The sequence below is a fragment of the Chanos chanos genome, chromosome 7, assembly GCF_902362185.1.
Source record: "Chanos chanos chromosome 7, fChaCha1.1, whole genome shotgun sequence".
Lineage (NCBI taxonomy): Eukaryota > Metazoa > Chordata > Actinopteri > Gonorynchiformes > Chanidae > Chanos > Chanos chanos.
In genome coordinates this window covers 43581424-43592538 of record NC_044501.1, presented here as the reverse complement: position 1 = coordinate 43592538, position 11115 = coordinate 43581424, and the positions used below count along the sequence as shown (strand labels likewise).

General features: G+C 42.0%; 1 protein-coding gene across 1 annotated transcript; it reads right to left on the bottom strand.

Moving 5' to 3' along the window:
• Window positions 1-3627: 3627 nt before the first annotated feature.
• Window positions 3628-8580, bottom strand: LOC115816410 (GTPase IMAP family member 9-like). Its single transcript, XM_030779365.1, has 5 exons — window positions 8575-8580; window positions 8299-8421; window positions 7272-7407; window positions 4648-5513; window positions 3628-3726 (listed from the first exon to the last, which is right to left on the bottom strand). Exons 1-5 carry the CDS (start codon window positions 8578-8580, stop codon window positions 3628-3630), a joined length of 1230 nt encoding a protein of 409 aa, XP_030635225.1.
• Between the last annotated feature and the right edge of the window lie 2535 nt (window positions 8581-11115).

Genomic DNA, 11115 nt, shown 5'->3' with positions numbered 1-11115 from the left:
GTCTCACACACTTTGTCTTGCATATAATTTCAGTGAAGCTTTGTAAAGCAGGCCTACCCAATTCACTATTTCAGAGTGTTGGGTTTCGTGGATCTTCCAACCTTTCTTTATATAAGAGTCTTGTGACATTATGACCAATCAGATGCACTGATTCCTCAAATAACTTCCAATATTTAGAAGGAAAAAAACAACAACGTTTGAAGGCTAGAATTGCATATGCCTGGTAATTTTGGAGGAGCGGTGTGTATTTGATTATTGAAGATAAGCAACTTGCTGAGGCTGGCCCTCTGCTGGATGAGATGGGGCATTACTCATAATAAATCAAAACAGCACTTTGGATTGTATTTTTGGTATTGAGAAAGTAACATATTCAAGAGAATGTTAATGAGATTTAGAAAAAAAGAAAATATTTTTCAAAGAACTGGCCTCTGTGTGTGTCTCTCACAGAGGCCAGTTCTGCCCGTGCTGCAACTCCAATCTCAGCTCCAGCCTCTGCTGCTCCTGTTGCTAGATTTGGAAGTCCTTTGATTAGAAATGTACAGCTACGCTGACTAAAACTGGAATTCCAAGAACAGCACCCAGCAGTGACCCAGTTGCTAGCCCGGCCAGTTTTATCATGTATTTCTTGCGTACGCTTTTCCTGGCCTCTTCCATGGTTTCCTCTTCAGACAGATTCCTTGCGCCATCTTCTATTCTTTTTTCCTCTGCTTGTATGTCTTCCTCAGTCTTCTGCAGCAATTCACTGGTGTTGTTGTTACCACCATTCTCTCTTACCATTTTTTCAATAGTGCCCAGGAATTTCTTTGTCTGAACACTGTTGTTCTTGTGCTTATGTTGCTGATTCCAGTACTTATTGTCAATCACATGACAACCAACCCCCCCCCCCCACACACACACACACACACAGACACACACACACACACTCACACTCACACTCACTCATACTTACGTATCCACAAGCTCCTGTAACTCTTTACTCTCCTTAACAAATTCCTTAATGGTTTTGAGCATCACCTAGTTGATCACCATGAGTGGATATCTGAGTAAATCTTCCCCAAAAGATTGTGTTATTTCTTTCAACACCTCATTCTCCTGTTCTGTGTATCCTCCAATTCTTAGTAAGGTTAAAAAGGCATGAACTCCTGGGGCACATTCAGTGAGACATTTTACAAGTTCCCATCCGGGTATTTCATTACAATCAGAACCAAAAAATCCAGTGGGGCATTTCAAGTACATGGTTTAGTGAAAACTTATTGTTAACCCAACATAAGCAGTAAATCTCCTAATAGAAGAGCACCATGGCTTTGTTCTGTTAGGAGAATGACACCATAGGGCTCTTCTATCAGGAGGTTTACTAATTACGACGAATTAAGTAACTCAGAGTCTTGACTAAACCCGGTTTCTGGAAAACTCTCCGGCCCCTCCGTGTATCAACTACTTTTACAGGCCTTTCATGCATGGTCCCTAATTTTGATACACAGTGGTTGGTGCATTGCTGTTGTGGTCTTATTTCTACAGTTTGTTTTAGAGCATTAGTTTTGAGCTATTGGTCGTAAACACTTGAAGCAGTAAGATGTGAATTTGCAAGGCAGACAAGCAGACTGTACACCCAAGTCAGTAAACTGAGTTAATGACACTTCTGTGTGTGTACGTGTTTCTGTGTGTGTGTGTGTGTGGTCATGTCTACGTGAAGATGTGCATGCTTACATGAAGAAGAAGACCACACCCTGCCTGCCTGCTATAGAAGCTAGACTTTCACTTTCCTTATCTATATATTTCATTGCCCACAGAGCAGAGAGGAAAAAGTGAGCGAACTTTTAGTCAAGGGTGATGATTCTGTAGTGAATGCTTTGTTGTTTAGGATGGTATTCCCAGTGCTGCTTTTTCTGTGCCCTGTTTTTCTGAACGACAACATCCTCAGCTCTTCCTTCTTGGACCCTGTAGAGACATTTATTCTGCATGGCTGTTTTGTTTGTTTGTCTTTTCAGTTTCCTCAGTTTTTCACTTTCTGCTCTGCAGGACCAAATGTGTATTTGTGTATGTGCGTATTGCTGTGTGCTTTGTTAAGCACACACACACACACACACACACACACACTCACACTCACACACTCACACACACTCATACTTGCGTATCCACAAGCTCCTGTAACTCTTTACTCTCCTTAACAAATTCCTTAATGGTTTTGAGCATCACCTAGTTGATCACCATGAGTGGATATCTGAGTAAATCTTCCCCAAAAGATTGTGTTATTTCTTTCACCACCTCATTCTCCTGTTCTGTGTATCCTCCAATTCTTAGTAAGATTAAAAGGGCATGAACTCCTGGGGCACATTCAGTGAGACAGTGAGACATTTTACAAGTTCCCATCTCGGTTTTTCATTACAATCAGAACCAAAAAATCCAGTGGGGCATTTCAAGCACATGGTTTAGTGAAAACTTATTGTTAACCCAACATAAGCAGTAAATCTCCTAATAGAAGAGCACCATGGCTTTGTACTGTTAGGAGAATGACACCATAGGGCTCTTCTATTAGGAGGTTTACTAATTACGACGAGTTAAGTAACTCAGTTTTGACTAAACCGGGTTTCTGGAAAACTCTCCGGCCCCTCCATGTATCAACTACTTTTACAGGCCTTTCATGCATGGTCCCTAATTTTGATACACAGTGGTGGGTGCACTGATGTTGTGGTCTTATTTCTATAGTTTGTATTAGAGTTTTAGGTTTGAGCTATTGGTCGTAAACACTTGAAGCAGTAAGATGTGAATTTGCAAGGCAGACAAGCAGACTGTACACCCAAGTCAGTAAACTGAGTTAATGACACTTCTGTGTGTGTACGTGTTTCTGTGTGTGTGTGTGTGTGTGTGTGTGTGTGTGTGGTGATGTCTACGTGAAGATGTGCATGCTTACATGAAGAAGAAGACCACACCCTGCCTGCCTGCTATAGAAGCTAGACTTTCACTTTCCTTATCTATATATGTCATTGCCCACAGAGCAGAGAGGAAAAAGTGAGCGAACTTTTAGTCAACGGTGATGATTCATTGAATGCTTTGTTGTTTAGGATGGTATTCCCAGTGCTGCTCTTTCCATGCCCTGTTTTCCCAAGCAACACCATCCTCAGCTCTTCCTTCTTGGACCCAATAGAGACATTTATTCTGCATGGCTGTTTTGTTTGTTTGTTTGTTTGTTTGTTTGTTTGTTTGTTTGTCTTTTCTTTTCGGTTCCCTCAGTTTTCCCCTTTCTGCTCTGCAGGACCAAATGTGTATTTGTGTATGTGCGTATTGCTGTGTGCTTTGTTAAAATGAAACCCCGTTTTTTAACTTGCCAAACCGTTCACTCCTCTCTTTGTCTCCCTCTACTGGCTGCCTGCTGCTACAGCAGTAAGTTTTCATTATTTTTTTTTACCGCCTCCACCTCTTGTACTGCGTATGTTCCAACTCTAGGCACAACGACAAATTGCATGAACTTCTGGCTCACAGTGAAGAAGACCTTGTTCAATATCCTTTGCCAGTTCATTATCTGAACAATCAGTGTTAAAAAAAACACTCTATCAACAACCTTTACAGCCTCATGTGTGTGGTCCCTGACACTGATACACACGAGCGGGTCACAGAGGAAGAATTGAGTTATAGTGTGGCAGGGAACGTGTCGTTGTAGAGGATAGGGTTCCCAGCGCTGCTTTTTCCATCTCCTGTTTTCCCGGGCAACGCCATCCTTCGCTTTTCCTTCCAAGTCCCTGAAAAGAGAATGATCACTTTCTGCTCTGCAGTACCACGTCAGAGCGAGATGTCGTGTAGAATATTGTTCCCTTAACCAAGCAAACACTGACATAACTGTCCCAACAGTGCTGTTACTTTCAAATAGTCTGTGTTTTAGTATTCTTTGTAAACCTGAAACATTCTGCTTACTTTTTAACCTCCCAAAATGTTCCCCTCTTTGTCTCCCTTTACAGGCTGTCTGTTGCCAAGTCAGGTTCAAGACCTCAACACTGGTCTTCAGAGCGATGACCAGATGAGACAGAGAGCGGACAGAGGCTTTTAATGAAGATTTTTTTTTTTTTATAATATCATTACCTATTCACAGCTGCACCTCTTGTTGGGGCAGGGGGGGGGGGGGTGTCATTAAAGGAAACCGAAATTAACACACAACAGATGAGAAAAAAAAAGTAGCTTAATGTGTAAGAACTACATATCGCATATAAGCTCAGTCAAAATATCCGTGAAATCTTCCCAGTTTTTGTGTGCTGTATCTGTTATGGCTTCACCCACAGTTTCTGCCGCTTCTGCTGTTTCATACCCCTCCACTCCCCCTACTACTGCTCCAATCAAGGCAGCTGCTCCAACAACCACACCAGCAGCTACACCTGCCCAGGCTGCAACACTAATCCCAGCTCCAGCCTCTGCTGCTCCCATCACTCCTGCTGCTCCTGCTGCTGCACCATCCATTACTCCTACTCCTGCTCTTCCTCCTCCTCCTCCTCCTCCTCCTCCTCCTCCTGCTCCATCCATTACTCCTGCTCCACTTTTTACTGCTGGGCCTGCTATTCTTCCTGTTGCCGCTGCTATTTCTGCTACTACTCTCACTATACTTACTATTCTTACCATCTGTGTTGCAGCTTCACTGAGTAAATATACAGCTACACCTACCAAAACTCCAACTCCAAGGAAAGCACCCAGCAATGCCCCAGTTAACACCCCAGTGGCTATCCCTGCCAGTTTTATCTCATACTTGTTGAACACTCTCATTCGGGCCATCTCTCTGATTTCCTCTTCAGACAAATGCCCTGTGCCGTCTTCATTTATTGTCTTTTCCTCTCCTTTTATGTCCTCCTGAACCGTCTGCGGTAATTCATTGGTGTAGTAGTTACCACCATTCTCTCTTAACATTTCTTCAATAGTCTCCAGTAGTTTCTGTACCTGAACACTGTTGTTTCTGTACTCATCTTGCTGCTGGTTCCAGTACTTATTGTCAATCACATGACAGCGTCCCCCACACTTATCCACAAGCTCCTGTAAAGCTCCATTCTCCCTAACAAAGTCCTCAATGGTTTGACCATCATCGAGTTGATTACCGTGAGTCAAAAGAACCACTGAATATCTCAATGCATCTTCCCCAAAAGGTTCTGTTATTTTTTTCATCACCTCCCACTCCTGTTCTGTGTATCGTCCAACTCTGAGTACAATGAGAAAGGCATGAACTTGTAGAGCGGACTGAGTGAGACAGTTTGCAATTTCATATGCCTGCTGATCTTCTGGATGATCAGTGTCAAAAAATCCAGGCGTGACAATCACTTTTACAGGCCTCTCATGTACGGTTCCTGATTTTGATTCACACTTGTGGGTCACAGCTTTGAATGATGATTTGGCAGGGAATGCTTTGTCGTTTAGGATGGTATTCCCAGTGCTGCTCTTTCCATCTCCTGTTTTCCTGAGCAACACAATCCTTAGCTCTTCCTTCCTTGGCCTTGTAAAGAGATTTATCTTATATGAGCATTTGTTTTTCACTTTACACTCTGAAGTACCACATCAGAGCATGAAGTCAAGTGGAATATTACTCCCTCAACAAAGCAACCACGGGTATTACTGTTCCAGTAGTGCTGTTTCTCTCAAATAGTTTGTATTGTAGAAATTTTTCTAAAATGAAATGAGCCTGCCTAGTTTTTATCTAAAGTGTTCACATCTCAGGCCCCTCTTTGTCTCCCTCTAGAGGCTGTCTGTCTCCAAATTTAATTGAAGATCTTGACATTGGCCTTCAGAGTGAAGAATTAATAAAGTGTACAGAGAGTACACAAAGTAACTGTCCTTACTTCATGTACTCTCTGAATACAATGCTGTGCTGCTGGTGAAGACACTCGTGCGCACAGGTACGCACAAGCACACACACACACACACACACACACACGCACACACACGCACACACACACGCACACACACACACACACACACACACACACACACACACAGAAAAAGCCACAACACAGGGGCACTGATGATTTTCTAACTTCACTTTTAAGACTTGGGATTCAGTCTTTTCATGCTAATGTTTGGAAGAAACATCCCCCAAAAAAGACAGGATGACTTAAAAATATTTGATACTGAGAATATAACATTTTTATCTTGTTATCGTTTCCTGGTTGATGTTGTGGTTGGTGTCCTGCTGATTAAGGGAAAAAGAAACAAAGAGAAAGAAAAACTGCCACAAGGGGGTAGTGTGAGACCATTACACCTCGAACGGAAAATCATCTTCCTCTTCAATGCCAAAAACCGTGGTTTGATCGCTAACTTCGCTTTAAGAAAAAAAAAAAAAAAAAAAAAAAAAACAAGATTAAATGTTTAATGCTTCTTTTTTAATGTTGGTAGATTAAAATAAAATTTTAAATATATATATATATATATATATATATATATATATATATATATATATATATATATATATAGTTGTTGTTTGTTTGTTTGTTTTTGCATTGGGGTAAACTGTTTATCATTTTGTCTTTTATAACTTAACAAATGGTTCAACAAATCTAAGGAAAGAGGTTACATAAAGTCCTCCATAAAATTTGGTCCAGGGAAGACAGAAAAATATCTCACCGACACTTAGTAAAAGACTGAGACACTGAACTCAGGGGAGAAAATAATTTGTAAACATCTGGAAAAAAGGTGTATTATTGAACTCCGAACAACTGTATCTCTGACATTTGATATATAATATATATTTAGATATTCATCTTTCAAATCCACAAATATAAACATGCAATGAAATCTTTTCTACATCTTGCACAGTCAAAAATATTCCAGTACATCATCATCATCATTTTCCGCTGTTTATCCGAGACTGGGTTGCGATGGTAGCAGTTTTAGGAGGGCAGCCCAGATGTTCCTTTCCCCGGCCACATCCACTAGCTCCTCCTGGGGGATCCCAAGGTGCTCCCGGGCCAGCTGAGAGATGTAATCTTCCCTGGGTTTCCTCCCAGTTGGTCATACCAGGAACTCCTCCGCAGGGAGGCGCCCAGGAGGCATCCTGACTAGGTGCCCAAACCACCTCAACTGGCTCCTTTCAATGCGAAGGAGCAGCGGCTCTACTCCGAGCTCCTCTCCAATGTCTGAGCTCCTCACCCTGTCCCCAAGGGTGCGCCCAGCCACCCTGTGGAGGAAGCTCATTTTCGCCACTTGTATCCATGATCTCATTCTTTCGGTCACTACCCAGAGTTGGTGACCATAGGTGAAAGTTGGAACAAAGACTGACTAGTAAACTGAGAGCTTTGCCTTCTGACTAAACTCCCTCTTCACCACAACAGTCCAGTACAACGATCGCATGACTGCCACTGCCACCCAAGTCCGCCTGTCAATCTCCCGCTCCATTTTACCCTTACTCGTGAACAAGATCACAAGATACTTGAACTCCTCCACCTGACGAAGTATGTTCCGGTACAATCAAATTGAAATTACAAAACATACGCTCACCATTAATGGTCTGGGATGCATAATGTTTTGACATGGATGCCAAAGACACACAGAAAAGAATGAGAGAATTAAACGTCGAAAGTGTAACTGTTTGCTCACTCTTTCCTCTCTGCTCTGTGGGCAATGACATATATAGGTAAGGAAAGTGAAAGTCTAATTTATATAGCAGGCCAGCAGGGTGTGGTCTTCTTCTTCATGTAAGTGTAACCAGGTTAAAAAGTGTACATTTATTTTTTTTTATGAACTTCACCAAATCCTGATATGGTTGCTATTGTCTTATTTTATGTTTGTATATAATGTATCTATGTAATGTGTCTGATTTCAATACTGAGCTGTTTCACTTGCACTGTTTCTTTAAGAGATTGTAGTTCGTTGTCGTCATTATTGCATCGCTCTCAGTCTGCGGTTGTTGAACTGAGGAGAGGTTGCTGATGTCCTGTGTGTGTGCATGTGAGGGCTGCATGTCAAACATTTCTTTTCGTTTTGTGTTGATTTGTGCAGATGGTATTTCTCCTCTAATAAAACCAACAATTGGAATCATCGGTGTGATCCTTACACTACTATCAAGTTAAGCAGACCAATGGAACACAATGCAGATTATAGAGGTTAATTTAATGGAGGTGCAGAAAGAGGAACACCCCGGTTACATAAGCATGCACATCTTCACGTAGACATGACCACACACACACACACACACACAGAAGTGTCATAAACTCATTTTACTGGCTTGGGTGTACCGTCTGCTTGTCTGCCTTGCAAATTCACATCTTACTGCTTCACGTGTTTACTACCAACAGCTCAAGACTAAGACCCTAAAACAAGCTGTAGAAATAAGACCACAACATCGGTCCGCTGCGCCGTCCACACCACCCTTTGGAGACCTCCGAAAGCCCGGCAGTTCCCACACCGGGCAGTGACGCAGCCGGGCAGGGCGCTCTCTTTCTCCGAAACACGCTTCGGCTTCCGAGAGCATAACGCTCAGTACACAACGAAAACAATTTCAATTCAAGCGCAAATGTTAATGCGGATCAACCCAAATGCCCACAGAGTCAGTATCATTTACTAATCACCACCAAGTCAGAGGTCAAAGCCCCATCCCTAGCTGCCACGTACAGGCATCGGCCAACCCAGAATGATGTCAGACACCCGCCCCACATCTCACATCTGTAGCAGACTGAGGTTGCAACGTTCCCTCTGTTTCCTATCAAAAAAAAAAAAAAGTGCTGCAGTTTTCAGATCAATGTTGAAAAACTCCAAGTGTGTCAAAATAAGTGCGTGTTGTAGACCTGTAGAGTTTTCCTGGGGTTTTTTTTGCCCTCCTCCACCCCCCCCCCTTGGGGGACAACTTTATTTATTTATTTTAAACAAGTGCAAATTCAGTACGTTCAGTGAAGTCGCTCCACAACCCACCCACCCCCCCTACCCTTCCTTCTCCCTCCCTCCCTCCCTCCCTCCCAATTCCTAGATAGACAGACAGACAGATGGACAGACAGGACAGACCTACAGATAGAGGAATGATGACACATAACAACAACAAGCAAAAGGACAGACAGGCACATAAAAACACAAGCATGAAAAGACATGACAAGACTAAGCAGGCAGACAGACAGACAGACAAGGTGACATAACAAGACAAGACAAGACCAGGTATTGCATACAATGGGTTGTGTGGAAGTAATGGGGAAGTATATGTGTGGATGTGGGAGGTACGAGATCCGAAGATAATGCAAGATGATGAAAGGGAGGAAGTAAGATTTCGTAGGGGGATTGTAATGTGTGTGTGTGGGTGTGGGTGTGTTTGTGTTGGTGTTGGTGGAGTTAGTTAATAGGAAAGTCTAGTGAGGTTTTCCTGTTTTCATTCGTGTCTTCCTGGTGTGATGCAGAGTAGGACTGAGTCATGTCGGTGACGACCTTGTCCCTAAAAATACTGATTCAAACATCATTTATAGTTATAGATATCACAAATAGCTGTAAATTCTAATTCTCACACCATTTATCACTATGTGTGATATAGTCTGAGAGAGAAATAAGAGGAGATGGAGATAATGAGCCTTGCTAAAGCAGCGTTGTACCATTTCATGGATTGGGAATCCTCCAGTTGAACTATGTACGATGCAGGTGTATGTATGCATGTGTACATGCCCACTCACATGCATGGACACATGCAATAATTTTTGAGAACCTCTGGAGCGCGATGAATATGACGTAAAACAATTACAAATTGTGAAAGTGAAAGATGAGATTCATTCGTAACAGGATACCAGTGACCAGTTCATAGAATGATACACCCACAACCTGACACTTCCACACTGTTAAATGTGACTTTGACATTTTGAGGCAGGTAGAGATCCACTCTTTTGGCATTTTCTTATCCTTCCATCTTTCTCATTCCTGGGGTTTGATACGAATAGGTGGATTGCAGGGACATCCGTAAACGAAAAAAAGAATCACAGTAGAGCAAACATGAGTTGTCATATATAGTATGAATATGGTATGGTGTTTAATATATGGTAGAGTGTAGGCTCATGTAACCAGGTGTTTTTTTAAATGTATTTCTATTATTTATTTTTTATTGTATGAAACTTCACCAAAGTAACATGGCTGCGATTGTTTTATTTTATGTTTAATACGCTCAATATTAACACTGAGGAATTAAGCCTGTACTGTTTCTTTAAGTAGCTGGAGTTTGTCATCGTCACCACAGCGTCACTCTCAGTTTGCGGTTGTTAGAGGTACCAAGAGTCAAACTAGTTGAACCACAAAATTGTGTTTTTGGTGATAAAGCAACACGAATATCACACAGTGCAGCCATAACTAAGTATTTAAAGTTAGTGAGCATGCAAACATTTTGTTATTCAAATACAAATACTGTAATTTCATATTTTATACATTTTATGTTAGACACATGTTTCATACAGTGCTACGAGGTTTCCAGTATGCTTTCCTTTGCTATGAGGCGACTGATGTTCCGTGTGCATGATGGCTGCATGTCACAGACTTTTTTGTTTCATGTTAACTATTACAGGTATGTTGTGCTTAGTGCATGTTTAGGAGTGTGCAGTTGTTGGATTGAGGGGAGGCGATTGATGTTCCGTGTGCATGAAGGCTGCATGTCACAGACATTTTCGTTTCATGTTAACTTGTGTAGATGGTATCACTCCACTACCTTTGAATAAAAAGAACAACCAAAATTATCGGTGTGATCTTTGTTCCGCCAAGGGAAGCAGACACACGAACACAACGCAGAGTACAAGAGTTAATGGAGGCGTAGTGAGCAGATTGGAGACACGCCCCGTTACACTCACGGTGTCCACAAATACCGTTACACACTGAGGCATTAACATAAGGTGATTACTGCAGGCCTACTGTATGTCAGAAGGTCAACGTACACTTCCTCCTGGTTGCTACAAAAGCGATTCAAGCTTCAATATCCGCACATTTTCTGAAGGATACTGCAATCAAGATTAGAAATTACACCCACATATAAGGTGCAGGGCTTGTTCTTCTCCCAGTAACGCACACCGAGTTGAGTCACCAATAACGTGCAGTAAGATACCCGAGCTAATAACGGGAAATCGGAAATACGCATATGGTAGTTTTAGAATACATTTCAGTATAAACGACATTTCAGGACAGTTGACTTTGAGCGCAAAA

What these genes read in the sequence shown, in the direction of transcription:
- LOC115816410 (XM_030779365.1), bottom strand. An exon ending in CGCAGCGGACCGATGTTGTG is followed by an intron (nt 7,408 to 8,298) that starts GTCTTATTTCTA and finishes ATACTTCGTCAG; the next exon opens with GTGGAGGAGTTCAAGTATCT. An exon ending in TCCTTGGAGTTGGAGTTTTG is followed by an intron (nt 3,727 to 4,647) that starts GTAGGTGTAGCT and finishes GGGACTTGGAAG; the next exon opens with GAAAAGCGAAGGATGGCGTT.